Below are 20,355 nucleotides of genomic sequence, written 5' to 3'. Positions count from 1 at the left end.
TGAACAATAGTTAGATTCCATAATAGTTAAGAGAAAAAGAAACATAAAATGATTGCATAGAGAAAGCTTTTAAAATTAAAATGTAGAGAGGCTATACACTGCAAGAAATTCCAGATTAAATTATGGTAAAAAGTACCAGCACTCGGGATGTCAGTACTTTTTACCGTAAACTCCAGTTTCATCGGAGTACGTAGCGGAACAAAGAGTCTGATGTACCGTAATTTTTACAGTAATAAATGCCGTAAAAATAACTGAATCACTTCAATTAAATAAATATTACAGTTTAAATTATAGTGCAATATTTTTCGGTAAAATTAGATTTTACGGTAAAATGAATTTTACGGATAAAGTGCCGGTACTTTATACCGGAATTTGATCCTTACAGTATAGTAATTATATTTTTTTTTTTAATTTAAAATATAATTATGGTATAACAGACGAGGCATTACGTTATTACTTGCTAAATCCCAGCTCCAAATACCCGTTTTCTTCGTAAGTGTTGAATAAAAAAAGAAAATAATCAAAAAATCAATAATGAAAAACACTACGAAATCATGCCTTAAAGTAAAAGACGCAACGGACGTAATTAATGAAGCTAAAATAGTTCCATTTATTATTATTTGCTGTCTTTCTCTGTGACTTTACGCAGTTAAATTATTAAAACAAGCTTTTTGTTGCTTATCCCATCAGAATAGAGATTAACTGTATTCAGTATCACTTGGTATTATGCTATTGCTCTCAGCCAACTCATGATAGTTCAAATTTATCACTATCAGGTAATTTTCTAAGGTACTAAAACCTTTCGTAGGGCAATAAGATACTTATTTTCAAGCTATTGGTATTAAAACTGCTCAATACTAGTGTTGTTTTAATAATTAACAAATATATCTATATAATACTTTGTGACCATATTAGTATCGTTATATTAGTATCTTTCATGTTATCTCTTATATATTTGAATTTGGAACGAAATACGTTAATCAGTAGTAGAAAAATTGAGCCGAAATTTTAAATACAAATAAAATTCTTATAATACTTTGAAAGACTTTGTAGCATGACTATTTCTTTATCTAATCATTAATATACTGTTTTAAGGCCGGGATAGCCTGGTCGGTAGGGCACTAGGCCCACGTCTGAGAGTTCGTGGGTTCGAACCCCGCCGGGCGATGACTCTCCATGTAGTTGGTGACTGATGAACGTTAAAATTCTGTCGACTCGCAAAGTCCTCCATGTTCCCATAACAAATCAATACCTTTGGAGGTACTGGATTGGAGATAGATCATTCTCTCATTCAGGTCAAAATTACGATCTGTGAATGTATGAATGAGCCCGCCTAATAAACAGGTGTGACGTATGGTGCGGCAGAAGTCGAATTCTTGGCCATAGATGGCGCCACTGAAAAACAAGAATCGCACACTCTGCCTTAAATTTGCTCGGTTTCACCAACCAGGCTTGCCCGCGTGGCAAGTGGCATTAGAATCACCCTACCAACCATATACTTTTTTAATTATTTATAAGTAGAGGAGGAAAAGAGTTTTTTTTTACTCTAATTCATTAAAATATTAATGCTCTATCTTTGCTATCACTGGAAAAAAGTATTTTTTCGAACAATGGAAAATCTGTAATAGGAATCCTTATTAACCCTGCACCAATTACCATATTACCGAAATTAATAAAGCATCATCTGCGGTAACATAAGTTTGCCTATTTTTTTCACTGCTCCGCTAAACGAATAAGTACTTTTTCACCATTAATTTTGCTTTTCAGTACGTAATGTATTATTTTTGTTCCAATATGCAACTATTACCTGAATTAATTAAGCATTATTCACGTCGATAATTGTATGGTGGTTGTTTACATTTTACCTATACATATTTGTATCGGTAAAGTGACTAGGGTGTGGAACATCAGTAGTCGTAAACATAAAAATTAAGTCGGTTGTTTAACGACGGTTTTAAAATAAAATAAAATTATGAATGAATGATATATAAATCATGCGAAATGAATGATATAGCCTAAAAGTCCATAGGCTCACTTCTCAAAGCGTAAAAAAGTTTCTGGCAAATTAAGAAAAAAATACTAGAGACTTTACCAGCTAGCCTAAAATACAGTATCAGGATGTCAAAATCACAAATTTCAAATTTTATCACGTTAATTGAATTTAAGCGAATATTCTAAACCAGATAACAATTATTGTGTTCTTTATTTATACTGTAGTTCCTTCCTGGATGCCAAATTTTGAGCTCAGTACTATAGACGGCATCGATAAGTGCCGACAATTGAAACTTCATCTCCATAGGATATCTGAAAGAAATGGTTTCATAAGGTGAGTATTTTTATAACGCACTATTAAATGTTTTTAGATAACGTTGAAAGCATAATATTGCTCAAATTTGCAGCAACCTTAATCCGGAGTGAAGGTGAACCACATAATATTACAACTTACTCCTTCTTGAATTTTATCCCCGGAAAGTGTGGTTCAAGCCGAACGAAGACATGTTTATTTAGACGCTTTATTAAGGTTTCAGTAACTCTTCACGAGATATTATAATTCCAGATACCGATATTATGGTTCAAAGCTGAATAAGTATTGTAACTTGTTTTTGGTATTCTACATTTCAAAAATTTTAATGATTAATTCCTATAATTAATTTTTGTAATTAATTTTTATAATTAATTTTTATAATTAATTTTACAATTAATTTTTATAATTAATTTTCATAATTAATTTTTATAATTAATTTTTGTAATTAATTTTATAATTAATTTTCATAATTAATTTTGCAATTAATTTTATATTTAATCATAAAAATAGTGAAATTCTAAATCGTTTAGGCATTTTTCTGATTGCGACTCTTCACATTATGTTTTCCATTCATATAAAAAAAACAGTGGCTGCTATTTAGGCCAGTTGTGCATACACACCATTGACATCATCGATTTGAAATTGGTGTCTCCGTATATTAATTTTAATACCAATGAAATGATGATATTCTGCTGTAATTAAATGTAGGAAGGTATTATTCATTTTTGTATTCATTCTTGTTAAAAAAAATGGGACAAATCACTGGAGCTTTAACTTATCTCTATAATATACAAAGATTATGGATTATAATATTCTAATTTTTTTTGTAGGTGTTATAAGGTTATTCTAATAAAATTAGCAAAAGGAGATAATCTCTCGTCCTTACCTAAAAACCCAGTGGAAAATAACCTCACGTCTTACGAGGATGTGCACCAGAGCGGTGCGGTAAGAGGAGCTTATTTGGCCGAAGCATTTGACCAGTAAGTTTTGAAACAATATAGTTCATTCTGCATGTTGTGCACACATTTAAAGTCACTACTCCTTTGCCCTTTTGTACTTTTAATATCATACATCATGTCCTTTATAATCTCTAAATTATTATTCTATTTCTGTAATGTCTCCTTCTTATCTCTTACGTGGTCTGACGCAGTCTGATTAGGTCGAAATAACCATTGACTTTAAGTATGTCGACGACAAACTGAGAAAACGAGTTGATTTCTTCTCTGCTGAGCGCAAGATATGTTTGGGAGTGCCCTGATGAAGCTGGCATTTTGGACAATAGGGAATTTTCAATCCACCAGAGAATTTTAGACTTTTCAAGTGACACCCAGCGAGCCGCGATGGGCTAGTTTGGTAGATCTGTCTCCCGAAAAGGAAAGAGAGAATGCTGGTTCAGACGCATATACCGCTCATTTCGGAAATGTACATTTATTTATAATTTATAAGAAAATGTTCATCTCTTTTATATATTTCGAATAATTAAGAGAATGTTTAAAATGACACAAAAGTAGAGGGTTACCCGATTTGATTCATCTAATTTCAAAGAACTGTCTATGTACCGGTGTGATAAACGAAAAGATACATAAATACGCTCAGCAGATCCATGCACATACTATAAGCGTTTAGTGTATACCCGTATGCCCTAAATAAGGGCGGGTCGGGGTAAATTCTTCCATAAGCGTTTAGTGTGTTCACCCTTGGTCACCCATTCATGCTAATGGTAAATTAATTCCTATAGCGTGTTTCCATCAATATCTACGACAGCAACGATGATGCGATTTTTCGGAACAGAAATTTTTTATTTATTTTAGATAATTTTATATTTCATAACCGGCATTGAGCAGCCGAACCGATTCTTAGTTTACGACTATCAAATTTCAACTATTTGGTTCTATAATTTTCAACCCAACCCAGAAGACAGTGAATCTCCTGGATCAAGGATTGGTAAATTAGTTTTCGTGGAGAACTTTCTGGTGGAACTAACACACATTTGCTCACGGAAAGGAGATTCTGCCCCACAATCCATTCCACCACTGGGGATATTTTACGTCAGCACTGTGATCGATGAAAGTCGGAAGCAGAATTCGTACTAACCAGCCGTTGGGATTCGAACCAGGGTCATCAAGTCAGTATACCCCCAATTTCAACAACACTGCTGCTTCAAGAGAATATTTTTTTCTCGCCACCAAACTCGACTGTCGAAGGGGTGGGGAGGAGAAAGAAAAATTCTAAATATGCTTTTAATAATTTTTATTTAATTTTCACAAATACACTTATAGATATTTACTTTCACTATATATTTAACTATCAGTTAATTTATATATTTACTTAAACATACGAAATACAAAGTCGTCATCCAAAAATTATTTGAGATATAAGGCATGCGGTATTTTAGATTGTGTATTCTTTTTTTTCCGTTAAATTATACCAATTCGATTCTAAAATAAGCATTTTTCGAAAGGTTCCAAATTATCTCGCGTTCTAATTATTTAACAGTAAACAAAGTTTTGTTTTTGTAAAGAAGAATTAACAAAAGCTTTTTTCTAACCCAATAGAAAAATCTTAAGATACATTTTTATCACATTAAACTAAAAATTGCTCTCATTTATTTTAAAAATTATATTTTAGAATCATTTTGAAATAAGTGCTTTAATTAATCTTTTTTTGCTATAACTATTTTTTAACCTTTTATTTTTCTAACACAATAGAAAAATCTTAAGATATTTTTTTATCACATTAAACTAAAAATTGCTCTTATTTATTTTAAAAATTATATTTTAGAATCATTTTGAAATAAGTGCTTTAATTAATCTTTTTTTGATATAACTATTTTTAACCTTTTATTTTATTTTATTTTACTTTCTTTCACCGAGCAAACACTTTATACTTATTTATTTAAAGAGAACTTACGGAAAAATAACGCCCATCACTTTTAATCAAATACTTATTTTCTCTCCTAAGAATGAAACATGACGAACTATTCCTTAAAGAGGAGAAATTTTTGTTTTCTAAAATCCTATTTGAACAAAAACGCTACCTAATAGAAATACCGTGAATATCTAATTGGTGATCCCTCATTTTTGATCTTAAGTTTATATCTCTTAGACACAATAAATAAAGTTTTTCTAAGATTTAATAGTTAAGTTGTATCATGATGTATTTGAAAGTTTTTGAGAGGATGTAAGTTTTTAATTTCGGAAAAAAATATTTAGAATTTATTTTTATTATTATTATTCTTATAGATAAAATCACTTTTTTAGTTTATGTTTAACTATTACATTCTAGTAAAATTATGGTAGTAAAAAATTTCAAAAAAAAATTTCCCTGTTTATAATGCTAATAAATAACGCCGCATTTCAATTAGCCACGGTTTCATGTTCCTTGATAATTTTATTGTTTTTAATTTTATAAATCTTTTTGGTCCTGCCAGTACATTACATTCGAACGAGTTAGCTGTGGTAAAAACTAATCAGTATGAATCATATGTTTAAATGCATTTTCTATTAATGGTTTATTTGTTTTCTTACTTATAAGAATTTACTAATGAAAATCTCAAAACAACGTACTAAAAATAACTCAGTTTGTTACTTAAAATTGTTTAGAAAAATACAAATAAAACTAAAAGTTCAATTTGACTAATGTACCAGAAAAAAGTAACTCCAAACTTCGTTATTACTTTTAAGATATAAATACTCTGAATGGAAATTAGGTTGAAAGTAAAATTAAATAAGTTCTTTACGCTAGCAGATTACCTGAAAACCAATAATTTATACTCATTTGTTCTCAGTCAAAAACATCTGCTCCTTTTTTCATGTATATATAATTTACCATTAATGAAAGAAATATTAATCAATAGAGAAGATGAACGCACATTCGGTGAGAACAAAGTGATGGTTCGTAAAAATGCAAACGAGCTAAAAGAAATCTAAAATGATTCGAAAGTTTATTTTCTGATGAGGTGAACGGTTTATTTTTTCAATACTAAAAGCGTTTGAGGGATAAATTATTTTGTTATTAAAGATTTATTTATTGTTTCTTCTCTCTTGTTATTGTAGCATTAGTACATGAGTTCTGATCAATTCGTTACAGATAGATATTTTAATAGTTTAAAAGAATACTGCGTAATGAAACTCCATGTCAAATTACGAAAATTCCGGCAGCAAAGACACCAGACAAAGTCCATGAAAATATTTAGACCTTAAATTACGAATTCCTCGTAATTTCATATTGTATATATATAGTATATATATAGGATTAGCCAGTGTAATAATAATTTCTACGTAAAAGAACCCTAGTAAAAGAATGGGCATCNGTTCCATAGACTTAACATTGATCCAACCAAATATTCTCGTTTCCCTCGGTAAATCCAAGTTCTCGTTAAATCCGAGCTCGTTATAAACGAGTTCGACTGTATCTGGCAACATCCAATCTCTTTCATTTATTTTATTTTTTATTACTCTCGAGATTTTTTATTTATTTACTCAGTACTGAAGAACGCTACGAAATCATGTACAAAACTGAAAGGCACATACCTACACAGCTGAAGAACTTAGAGAAAGAACCAGGAAAGTGACATTTTTAGAGGAAATTATGAATCAGAAAAAAATAACAGGATGTGGTTACATCAGTATGGGTATGTTTAATGTAACAAAATTGTTTTTGCTTTCACTTTAATTTTTATATAATAACTAATCCATATTAGTGCTTGGTATGCTTGCAAGATTTTTATTTTCAAATTCGGCACAGTGGTAAATAAAATAAGGCATAAAGTTAGTAGTCCCTCCTTTTAATAAATCGGTAATAAAATAGTTCAAAGACGACTTTTTTTCTTCGTACACTGATTGTAGCCTCTATGAACTAAGCACCATTGCCATTAATGATAGTATGGCGATTTTTTACGTTCCTAAGTGAATTAACGCCACTTTTTCATTTATCTCTCTCCCTTTATATATATATATATATATATATTATTAAAAGATTATTCTTCATAAACAAAGAGGAAGTATTAGTGTATCCGAGAAACTATCCGGAATTTAATCTCATATGCAATGTATGAGCATCTCTTTTCACAGACTCTCTTCAAACAAGGAGTCTAAAGTGTGAAAAATATCATCAATTTGTTTACTGATTGAAGTGTGGCAGGTAAAGTAAGAAATGGTCGAAAAGTGTCAAATGCTGGTAGAAACTAGATCAAAATTGATATTGCTGGTTTTCAAAATATCTGTTTAATCTGTTACACTAACCACTGCAACACAATGTTTAATCTGTAACACAATATCTATTACGCTTGCCACTTTGAATAACTAATTTACCCTAACCAATTACTTCATCAGTTTGGACAAATTGAACATATTTTCGCCTAATTCGAGTTCATGTACAAGCTGTAAGTTTTCTTTCAATCTTAGTTTTTTTCGGCCGTTTTATCTTAGAACTGTAACCGCTATTTAATACGTTAAGAAACTCTAATTCTAAGAAAGTTTTAACGTCTCTTTCTTATTATTTTCTCGAAGGAAAAAAAAGTTCTAAGATTCGATTGACTTCCCCGCAGGCTATGTGATGCAGTCAACAAATCGATCGCCCCTATGATGCTCTTCAACAATGTTGCTTCTAAATCTGTATGGGGAAAAAACAGAAATAGAAAAACGAAAACTGTTGAAACCAGAGTAAAAGTTGAAATGGGACCAATAGATGAAGTTATCTCTGAAGAAACATGTGTGAGTCTATTGGAGGGGGGTTACCATCAAACGCAAGAAAGGAGATCTTCTGCCTTAAAAGTAAGCTTCAACATCCTGGGGGAAGATTAGGGGATAAAAGAAACACTTCTCCTTTGAATCGAAAGTCCTTTTTTCCCTCTTGAAAATCCCTGCAATATCGTTGCAGACACCCTCAATATGTACTAGTAATGATTGTTGAAGTGGATTTCCTCTAGCAAATCCCCGAAAGTCAACTTGTCTTGTTTTCTTGTAATGTCGATGTGTTCGTGGAATAATGAGCTCAATAGTGAGGAAAATTGAACTAAGTTATGTCTTACGTGAATTTTACTCATACATAGTCTTAATAGAGGAATGTTCCATTTAAACAAAGAACCTCATAATATAATCCGTGCTAAATCCCAGTTCTAAATACCCGTTTTCTCTGTAAGGATTGAATAGAAAAAGAAAATAATCAAAAAAATCAATACTGAAAAACACTACGAAATCATGCCTTAAAGTAAAAGACAAAACGGACAATAGTTTTTTGAACAATAGTTAGATTCCATGATAGTTAAAAGAAAAAGAAACTTAAAATGATTGTATGGAGAAAGCACACAAAATTAAAATGCAAAAAGGTTATACATTGTAAGAAATTCCAGATTAAATTATGGTAAAAAGTACCAGAACTGGGGTTGTCGGTACTTTTTACCATAAACTCCAGTTTTATTGGAGTACGTTGCGGAACAAAGAGTCTGATATACCGTAATTCTTACAGTAATAAAAGCCGTAAAAATAACTGAATTACTTCAATTAAATAAATATTACAGTTTAAATTATGGTGCAATATTTTTTGGTAAAATTAGATTTTACGGTAAAATGAATTTTACGGATGAAGCCTCCAAAGTGCCGGTACTTTATACCGGAATTCGATCCTTATAAAGTAGTAATTATTAAAAAAAAATTAATTTAAAATATAATTATGGTATGACACCAGACGATGCAGTACGTTATTACTTGCTAATTCCCCGAACTAAATACCCGTTTTCTTCGTAAGGGTTGAATAGAAAAAGAAAATAATCAAAAAATCAATACTGAAAAACACTACGAAATCATGCTTTAAAGTAAAAGACAAAACGGACAATAGTTTTTTGAACAATAGTTAGATTCCATGATAGTTAAAAGAAAAAGAAACTTAAAATGATTGTATGGAGAAAGCACACAAAATTAAAATGCTAAAAGGTTATACATTGTAAGAAATTCCAGATTAAATTATGGTAAAAAGTACCAGAACTGGGGTTGTCGGTACTTTTTACCATAAACTCCAGTTTTATTGGAGTACGTTGCGGAACAAAGAGTCTAATATACCGTAATTTTTACAGTAATAAATGCCGTAAAAATAACTGAATCACATTAAAGTTTAAATAATGGTGCAACATTTTTCGGTAAAATTAGATTTTACGGTAAAATGAATTTTACGGATGAAGCCTCCAAAGTGCCGGTACTTTATACCGGAATTTGATCCTTACAGTGTAGTAATTATAATTTTTTTTTAATTTAAAATATATTTATGGTGAAACCAGATGATGCATTACGTTATTACTTGCTAAATCCCTTTCTAAATACCCGTTTTCTTCGTAAGGGTTGAATAAAAACAGAAAATAATCAAAAAATCAATACTGAAAAACACTACGAAATCATGCCTTAAAGTAAAAGACATAACGGACGTAACTAATGAGGCTAAAATAATTCCATTTATTATTATTTGTTGATTTTCTCTGTGACTTTACGTAGTTAAATTATTAAAACAAGCTTTTGTTGTTTATCCCATCAGAATAGAGATTAACTGTATTCAGTATCACTTGGTATTATGCTATTGCTCTCAGCCAACTCATGATTGTCCAAATTTTTCACTATCAGGTAATTTTCTAAGGTGCTTAAACCTTTCGTAGGGCAATACACCAACCTTAATATAAATTCTATCCTTGTTAAACTTGAAGTTAAAAATATACAATTCATATGTTAATATAGTATGTCATAATGTTAGTAAATATACACATCGTAGATTAATATCTAAGAGAAGAAAAGATTATTCAAACTTGAAGAATCATTATCGAGATGAGTCTTAGGTAAAATATCAAAATCAGTTTAGTTTTCAGGCATTGAATAATGTCTCGAATAATCGACTTTTGCTGCACTTTTCTCTATTAGAAAGTTAAAATTATTTAAAGGTTTTAGATCTTATTTTATTATGATTGATCATTATAATGTTTCTGCAGACTTGAACAACATTATTTTTTACCACGCATTCATTTAATTAAAAACCAAGAAACTATACTTGTGCCATAAAGTATAGCATGTGCATTTTACGATACATACTTTAAACAAAAAAAAAGAAGATAGGAAGTGACATATATTAACTATTACATTAAATTAAAATGACGTATGAAATATAAAGGGATTGCATATAAAGTGAGTTGAATAAAATGAGAGATAATAAAATAAGATCTATGAAATAAAAGGAAATGACATAGTGAATGAGTAGATGTAAAGTACAAAAAGAAATGTCATATGAAATAAAATGACATTGGAAATGAAAATGGAAAAATGTACACACATAAAAAGAAAAAAAACATTTCGGGTATTTGTGCCATAAAGTACAGCATGAGCTTTCTAAGAAGTACAGTTTAAACAAAAAAAAGAAGATAGGAAGTGACATATATTAACTATTACATTAAATTAAAATGACGTATGAAATAAAAAGGGATAGCATATAAAGTGAGTTAAATAAAATAAGAGATAATAAAATAAGATCTATGAAATTAAAAGAAATAACTTATTGAATGAGTAGAAATAACGTATAAAAAGAAAAGTTTCATATGAAATAAAATGACATTGGAAATGAAAATGGAAAAATGTACACATAGAAAGAAAAAGAAAAAATTGCAGGTAAATTTAGCAAAAATTATTTTTATAAATAAAAATGTGATCCATTCGCCATTTTTAACTTTTATGTACTCTTGACGTATGAGTTCGATTTATTATTTATCATCAGATTTATGATATCGAATAGCATTTACTCAAAAGTTAAGTTACTCTAAAAAACATAAAAATGGAAATATTGGAGGGAATTGCTATTTTGATCATACCATAGCAAGCTAGTAAACATATAGTATCCGTGTAAGAGGATCGTTAAAGAAATTTGCTATAGAATGTAAGTGACTGATCAATAATTTAACTGTTTCTGTAAGGAAAGACAATGAAAAAAAACATCATGAATAAAGCCAAACACGAAACACCTGCTCCCTTTTTCTTCCTTAAATTCAGATATTCAATATCGATGATTTGTTTTTATGGAATTATCTTAGAAGTCATATAAACACACACTTTTGTTGCATTACTTCCCAAGCAATCGATATTTTGTGGACATTTTACAACAAGCAAACTGATTTTAAGTTTGTTTTCTTGTTTGTTTTTTTGTTTCATATAGAAAATAATTTAAAGCTTCGCTAACAAAGAAACTTTCCTTGCGAATTTTTATGCGGAACATTAAATGACATTCAAAATATTCTCCATATAACACAGTGGTTTTCTCCTTATAACAAACGGATCAGACGATGATTTGACAATATCAATAATTTGTTCTTATGGAATTATCTTGGAAGTCATATAAACACACACTTTTGTTACGTTACTTCCCAAGCAATCGATATTTTGCGGACATTTTACAACAAGCAAACTGATTTTAAGTTTGTTTTCTTGTTTGTTTTTTTGCTTCATATAGAAAATAATACAAAGTTTCTCTAACAAAGAAACTTTACTTGCGAATTTTTATGCGGAACATTAAATAACATTCAAAATATTCTCCATACAACACAGTGGTTTTCTCCTTATAACAAACGGATCAGACATTTTTTATAAGAACATTAAATAACATTCAAAATATTCTCCATATAACACAGTGGTTTTCTCCTTATAACAAACGTATCAGACGTTTTTTTTTCTCGCTTTTTATCCTCTTTGAAATTTTTCAGAGGCTTAGCTTTTCGATTTTCGTCATTTTAAGAATTTTTTTCGCACTTATCTTTCTGAATTTCGTCATTTTTGAAGAAAGTTGCAATTTTAAAAAAAAATATCATTTCATGTGGTGGGGTAAGATTTTGTTTTCTGAGCATTTTATTCATACAATAAAAATAAATGTTTCTTATAAAGTTGTAATATGTATTGGGAGTACAAATTAGTTCGGTTCGTTTTTAAGAGATGGCTCTGCTGTTATGAATGTATCATAGTGACAGCTGGTTTCGATGATTTCAGAGAGGTTAAACATCTGTAATTAATATTCAGTTTATATCGCTTTGAGTTTCATACAAAAACCCTGTTTTTTACTTTGTCGAACATGTCAAGTTTTGTGGTAACTAAGCACCATTTGCGGGAGGTTTTATGTTTCTGCTTTAATTGGAAGGAAAGTGCAGCTGAAGCACATCGAATGCTTGTATAAGTTTATGGTGACAATGCTCCAACTGAGAAATCATGTAAGGAATGGTTTCGACTTTTCAAGAATGTTGAATGAAGAATGGTGAATGGTGAATGAAAAATGGTGAATAATGTTGTATACTATGAGCTGCTACAACCTGGTGATTCCATTACGGGCGATCGGTATAGGCTACAATTGATTCGTTTGAGCCGTGCATTACGAGAAAAACGGGCGGAATACGAGCAAAGACATGACAAAGTTATTCTTCTGCATAATAACGGTCTGTCAGATGTCGCAAAAGTGGTAAAAAATTATTTGGAAACGCTCAAGTGGAATATTTTGCCTCACCCGCTGTATTCACTAGACATTGTTCCTTCTGGTTACTGGTTGTTCCGACGAATGCAGCACGATTTGGNATATAACACAGTGGCTTTCTCCTTATAACAAACGTATCAGACGTTTTTTTTTTCTCGCCTTTTATCCTTTTTGAAATTTTTCAGAGGCTTAGCTTTTCGATTTTCGTCATTTTAAGAATTTTTTACGCACTTATCTTTCTAAATTTCTTCATTTTTGAAGAAAGTTGCAATTTTAAAAAAAATATTATTTCATGTGGTGGGGTAAGATTTTGTTTTCTGAGCATTTTATTCATACAATAAAAATAAATGTTTCTTATAAAGTTATAATATGTATTGGGAGTACAAATTAGTTCGGTCCGTTTTTAAGAGATGGCTCTGCTGTTATGAATGTTATATAGTGACAGCTGGTTTCGATGGTTTCAGAGAGGTTAAACATCTGTAATTAATATTCAGTTTATATCGCTTTGAGTTTCATACAAAAACCGTGTTTTTTACTTTGTCGAATATGTCAAGTTTTGTGGTAACTAAGCATCATTTGCGGAAGGTTTTATGTTTCTGCTTTAATTGGAAGGAAAGTGCAGCTGAAGCGCATCGAATGCTTGTAGAAGTTTATGATGACAATGCTCCAACTGATAAATCATGTAAGCAATGGTTTCGACTTTTCAAGAATGGTGAATGAAGAATGGTGAATAATGTTGTATACTGTGAGCTGCTACAACTTGGTGATTCCATTACGGGCGATCGGTATAGGTTACAATTGATTCGTTTGAGCCGTTGATTGAGGAGAAAAACGGGCGGAATAGAAGCAAAGACATGACAAAGGTATTCTTCTGCATAATAACGGTCGGTCTGATGTCGCAAAAGTCGTAAAAAATTATTTGGAAACGCTCAAGTGGAATATTTTTCCTCACCCGCTGTATTCACTAGACATTGCTCCTTCTGATTACTGGTTGTTCCGACGAATGCAGCACAATTTGGCAGGTCACCAGTTCACTTCTCTTCCAGAAATCGAAAATTGGCTCCTAACTTGGATCGCCTAAAAGATTAGACATTTTTCTGAGATGGAATTCGAAGATTGCCTGAGAGGTGGGAAAAAGTAGCAGTCAGAGATGGACAATACTTTGATTAATCATTTGTTCATTCATTTTGTTCTGAAATAAATGCATTTTTGATCCCCAAAAAAAAAACGGATCGAACTAATTTGTACTCCAATATTATTTTTCATGAACTCTTGAACTTATCAAACCGATTTAAAATCCCCAATATTTATTTATATATCGTCAAACATCTCTAATTTCCCTAAAACGATTTTTTCAGCAAATCGGAACCAATCGATTTCGTTGTAAATAATATTTTTTTCTGTGTTGAGAAAATAAATAGAAAAGAAAACATGCATCCGGCTGCCTTTTCTGCCTCTGTCGCTTGAAGCAGATTTAGTTGTCAGACGAGATATAATTGATTTTTAAATTCTTAAAATTTTACCTCATTATTTAGATATACTTCATGAATAAAATATTACTTGTTACTTCCGTGCTTTAAGCGTTTCGATATCACTCATTTTGAAGTTTTCAGTTTTTCATAAAAGAATAAGAACGCGAGTAAATAAGACAATAGAAGCAATTGCTTGTTCGAACTCTTTTGACGAAGGAAATAAAAGAAAGCTACTTTTGATGGCCTTAAACTCGGAATAAAACTTCAACTTCATTGCTCTATATATGCTATATATGTATACTGTGATATTAAACTTAAAAGGAAAAAAATATAACAATAAAAAATTTATTTAACTTTTGAAAAAATCTGCCATTTGGTGGGATTGCATAACTTAGATAAAAGCCATTAAATATCTATAAATAATCCTAAACACTTCTTTTGAAAATTTCGAATGTGTTTGGAGGATTTTAACTCTAACGCAGAAAATGACACCGATGTTTCGCGCTGTATTCCATAACCACAAATTATTAAAATGCTAAATATGATATTTTTCCCTTATTTTTGATTATTTTGTCCCTTATTAAATTGCTACAAAATACTAAAAAATTATGTTTAATAAAAATTCTGCATCAAAGAATTAATACAAAAAGAAAATTTAAAGGTTTTAGTTTAATTATTTTTAATCATGACGTAACAATCTGTTAACCGTCAAGAAATAAAAAATTTTGCTGAAAATCGTGATGGTAAATGACGCGAGCAAGGTGCAGAGCTCCTAATTAATTCTAAATTTATTATGCATGCAGTTTTATATTTGAATAATAATATTAAAGCAAGGTTACATTAATTGCAAAATAGATTATCAGACTGATTTAATAGCCGAACTAACCAAATACTTTTTGATTTGTAAAGTGCGCTGAAAAATAAGCGGACCAGCCTGAATAGCTTTTTAACCTAATAATCGGATTTTCACGTTCTAGGACTCAATCTAAATGGTTTGAGATGATGACCTCAAATATGCGAATTATTCAGTGCATACGATATTTTAAGTTACAAAATCAGACACAAAAACGTATTTTCTCTGAATAAAGATAATTTTCGTTTTAATGATAGTCGAAAAAAATTGAATTGTAAGGTACACAATTTTTTCGATCATTTTAAAGATTACAATTTTAATTGGCAAAATACAAAACTTGAGTGAAATCGGTCGAATAGTTTCTGTAAAAACAAATTTTGAAAAAGTCGCATCTGATTTCGTAACTTAAATTATAGTCTGCACTTATTTATTAGCATGTTAAAGGTCACTCATTTGGAACCTTAAGACTGAGTCCTAGAAAGTGATGATCCGATTATTAGATCAAAAGTTACAGAGGATGATCAGTTTCAGTTGAGTCGTTTCTCAATTGATAAAAAGTTTATAAAAACTTCGAATATGGAGTTAACGCATCGACTAACATTAGGCACAAGTATAAAAAAAAAAAACTTATGTTTATTTAAGTTATGGTCCATCTGAAAAACAATTAATATCGTTTTCTTTTTCTTCTTGTCGCATATTCCGAATAATTCCTAAGTTTATTTCTTCCTCTTGTTCGAATTTTGTCTAATTTAATTGTAATAAAAAATAACTGAATTTGAAATCCATATGCAATCCCCATTGTTTGAACTTTGCTTTAAATGAATATTTTAGTATCTTAACAACATTTATCATTTGCAAAATAATTAAATTAATGAACTAGCTTTGCTATTAAATAAAAATTGTCTACTTAATTTTGGCATAACATAACATTTTAGAGAATTCAGCATCGAATGTTCTTTTTCCTCCTAAATAGATAACAGAACGCTACTCGGTGATAATTTAATTTTCAACAATTCCGAATAGCTTTGTTGCCAAAATTGTTTTCCTAAATGCAATTAGAATCAATAGACATGTGAGAAAAGGATGGGGCGAGTCCAGAGTTAAATTTCATTGCTAGTACGCTCAAATCACGTGACTTTTTTATCGATCGAGTTGAGAGGGAACACGTATGTCCAACCAACATTGGGTTAGAGAAAAAGGTGTGTGTGTCTGGAAAATCCCCGTTCGTCAGACGATCTCAGGTAAATGATCTGGAAAAACCATGCCCACATTGACATTTATTCGAAGGCCCGAACACCTGCGTCTTCCCTGAAAGCGAAGTCTGATGACCAAAGCCACAACGGTGAGTTTAGCGCTCTTAATAGTTTTAATATCGTTTGCTCGTAAAATTTTATCAGTGGGTAAGTGGCAACAGCGAGTGTAATCGTCTGTTCTTTCATTGAGAAAGGTAACGGTGTGATGCAATCGATAAGTTTCGATCTCTTTCCTTTTTTTCTACCGCTTATGGGCATTCCAGTTATAGAGCTATAGGAGCATTCACCTCCGAGATGTCTTTATTTTTATCTTTTGGGCTTTGTCTTAGAATAGAATCCGCTTTCATTTGGGAGAAAAAGTTTCACAAACTATCATATCGAAAGAAACTTTTTTATTAATTTTCTTTCCGTACGTTTCGTATTAAAAAGAAAATAACATTCTGATATATTTGTTAAAAATAATTGAAGTAGATTGAAAGAGTGTAAGAGAGTATTATTTTCAAACAATGATTGCTGTCTATTTTTGAAAAAAATTGTAGAATGCGTAGAAACTATCTCAGATCAAGATAATTATAATAATTTGTCAAGTTAGTATTATCTATATATTATTTATAGATTTCCTAAATTCTTTTATAAAAATTAATGATGAGTTTTTCTACTTTTCTTAAACTTATTTCTACTTCTTTTCAAATGCTTAAAAAATTGCACTTTTATTTCAATTCTCATCGTTTTTCTTTTTTTCGTTTCTCTCATGTCGAACTTAAACTGATGTTAAAACTTTTATTTCTTGCTTCTCCACAAAATGATTGTTCATATCTTCTAAATTTCAAAAAGATTCATATGTCCATAATTAAATTTAATAATTAATACGTATCGTAATTGTGGGAAATTTAAAATACATTCTTCTTTATTTTTAAGAATGTACTTTACATTTTTACTCTTGTTTTCAAACATTTTTATGCTCATTTTTTCAAAATAAAATAAGGAACGCATGTATCTATAATTGTAAGATTACCCAAAAAAAATTCGAAACCGTAATATGCTTCAACACTAAAAGAGTAATGACTTTTTACACACATTTTTTTAAAAAATATAAGAAAGGGAATAATTTTAAATTTAAACTTTTTTAATTTAATTTAATTTTAATATCGAAACAATTTTGGTGTGTATTGATACTTTAGTTTTATGTGAATAAAAAACCATTTTTAAAGCAAAGCAAATCTCCAATTTTAGAAAATATTTGAAAAATCATCTCTCAAACAATTTTAAATTTAGCATTAAGTTTTATAATAATGAAACGGCACTAATAAATAAAATAATCTTTTCATTTTTTAAAAATGAAGAAATCTGGTGATCTTAATGCCCATTTGAAGAATGCTTAAACTGCAGAACATTAAAATAACAACAAAACTTTTCCATATAAATTTCGATAAATTTCAATTCAATCTTTCACTTACTTATTTTAACGTGCATTTAATCTTTACTATGTGAAACATAATAAATCTATACTTCGCGCTTTTTTAATTTTTTTAAACTATTATAATTTATCGAATTATTGCATTTTTCCAGATTTATTTTTAGTGCAGCATCTCATTAGTTATAATATCCCAACTGATTTTTTTTTCAGATTTTTCTTGAAATACAATACGAGAGTAATATACTGAACATATTCGAGCAAAAACATACTTAATAAAGAAATTTAGCATAAAAACTTCAATTTAAATCCTTCCTAGACGATTTTTTGATGAAACCAACCCCCATTTGCGTTGCATAGTGAGGAAAACCACAAAAACCGCAAGAGGATTGATTCTAGCCCATGATCCGTCTGCCATTGTGGTCGGTATGAGTCAGGCGAAGAATTCTTAACAAGCATCCATCGAACTAATATTCGAACCTGGTTCATCTCATCGGGAAAGATGAATGCCGATGATCCTATCCCCTTAGCCACAGAGGCTCAAACAATGCTTTTTAGCGATTAATATGCTACATTTATAACTGATGTGGCTTTATAATAGTTAGTCATGATAGTTTAGTTTTGCTTATTTTTAACCAGCACACAATTTGCTAATTTTATTTAATTTTATAAATTTCGCTGAACAGTTGACCCAATACTGAGTTTACGATCATATATGTCCAATTCCGTAGCTTATACTTTTGAACCCAGCATAGAAGACAAGGGAACTCCTGAACCATGCATTGACACAAACTGTCCTTCCTGGAGGATTTTTTGATGAATCTAACCCTCATTTGGGTTCACGAAGAGGAAAACCAAAAAAAACTTCCCATGGTCAATCTGATTGCACTTGGATTTTAATCCATGATAGTTATTTTTACTATACAACCGAAAACCAGAACCATACATTTAGGATGCTTTGCACAATATTTCTTAGAATAAAATTAGTTTGTTAGTCAAATATACATGCCACAGACGGAAAGTTAATATGAATTCCGAGGGGAATAGAAGTTAAATATTATAAAAGTATTTTATGCAATTGGCATATTTATCATAACAGATTATACGAAAACATAAATATCTTTATTATACAGCAACAAAGAAAAAATGCATTTTGTAAAAATTTATACGAGTAGTTTTTCAAATCAACCTGACAAGATTGAAATTACTTGATCATATAATCAACCACAATCAATAATTTTAGGAATTATGAAAGAGGATTGATGATTATTTGGCTATGACTAATTTTTCAATTAAAGACAAGAAGCACTCGTTTTTCACCTAAACAAACCATCTTACTGGCTACGCCGTAATAATATTTCTTTAAATAGTATAATTATCCACCTTCAGCTTCTAAAAATAATCCTAAAGCATTTATTGTAAGATTAAAACTAGCCCTATACAATAAATCTTTTAGTTTAAGTAAGTAAATTCTACAAATTTGTAGTACTCTGAAAAACTTTACCTTCTTCATCGATGAGATTACATTACCTTCTTCTTAAAATTTGGCATTAACTTTAAATAAAGTAATCATTCACACAATTTTTGGAATTTTTCAACATGGAAAGGTATTATACTACAGTTTTACAATATAGGATTTCAAACATAAATTCCAAAAACTGACCGATGCTGTAATATGAGACAAAAAAAAATATTACTAGAATAAATTCATAAAATTGCATTCATACAGATTCTAATTTTTTTTTTCATACGCCAAACATTTTCAAAGAGTAAATTTTCAACAAAAATTTTAAAATCGAAAAAGTATGTTTTAATTTTAAAAAAATAGTTATGAGCACAAGTTTCTGGAAACACGATAAGTTAGTGAATTCTTTTATTTTTTAAAATTGTAGAATTTTCATTGTTTCAAGTTTATTATTTACATTAAAGGGATGCAAAGATATAAGTATTTAGTTCATAATAAATAAATAATTTAAATATAGCAAATACATACAATTTTAAAGTAACATTTCATGTTTTATGTTTCTAAAATTATTTCTTTTTACTTTTGCATANTATTGATATATATATATATATATATATATATCGTGTGAGCTGATGAAGAGATTATATCTTTTTCACGGCTTTTTGATATTCTTTTTAAATATATAAAAAAAGAATTTATGTCTTTAAAAATATTTTATTTTAGCAATTTTATTCCTCCCTTTTCATTAATCTTTAATATTTTTCATGTTTTATATTTATTTAACTTATCTAAATGGCATTCACTTATAAAACAAATTAGAAATTATTACTAAATCCACAGAGATATAAATAATATTTTCTTGAAAGAGCGCAAATTTCTCATTCAAAATTCATTGATGCATTCAAAATGAAAGAAACAACTTTTGATATTATTCAAATGTAAACTTACTTTTGGAAATTTCTTTTTCTTCTGAAACGTTACATTTTCCAGATAGATATTTAAATTCAAATCCGAGAAGTAAAATAGTTAATTTTAGGTTTCATTGATATTTATGATTGAAAATAAGAAGAGTTTGAAATGGTGTAGATAGTACGTTTGATGGCAGATTATATTT

At 29.8% G+C, this 20,355-nt stretch overlaps 1 protein-coding gene across 4 annotated transcripts in view; it reads left to right on the top strand.

The window, feature by feature from the left end:
* Positions 1 to 20,355, top strand: part of LOC107441786 (tyrosine-protein phosphatase 69D) — a 521,936-nt gene that overhangs the window by 400,233 nt on the left and 101,348 nt on the right. For all 4 annotated transcript variants that reach the window (XM_071183655.1, XM_043039328.2, XM_071183654.1 and 1 more), the window contains 2 exons: positions 2,218 to 2,326; positions 3,136 to 3,285. In XM_071183655.1, coding sequence (XP_071039756.1) covers positions 2,218 to 2,326; positions 3,136 to 3,285 — 259 coding nt within the window. The remainder of the gene's footprint in view (positions 1 to 2,217; positions 2,327 to 3,135; positions 3,286 to 20,355) is intronic.

Source organism: Parasteatoda tepidariorum, chromosome 7 (genome assembly GCF_043381705.1).
Source record: "Parasteatoda tepidariorum isolate YZ-2023 chromosome 7, CAS_Ptep_4.0, whole genome shotgun sequence".
Taxonomy (NCBI): domain Eukaryota; kingdom Metazoa; phylum Arthropoda; class Arachnida; order Araneae; family Theridiidae; genus Parasteatoda; species Parasteatoda tepidariorum.
The sequence above is the reverse complement of the archived record's forward strand: the minus strand, read 5'-3'. Positions and strand labels throughout refer to the sequence as shown.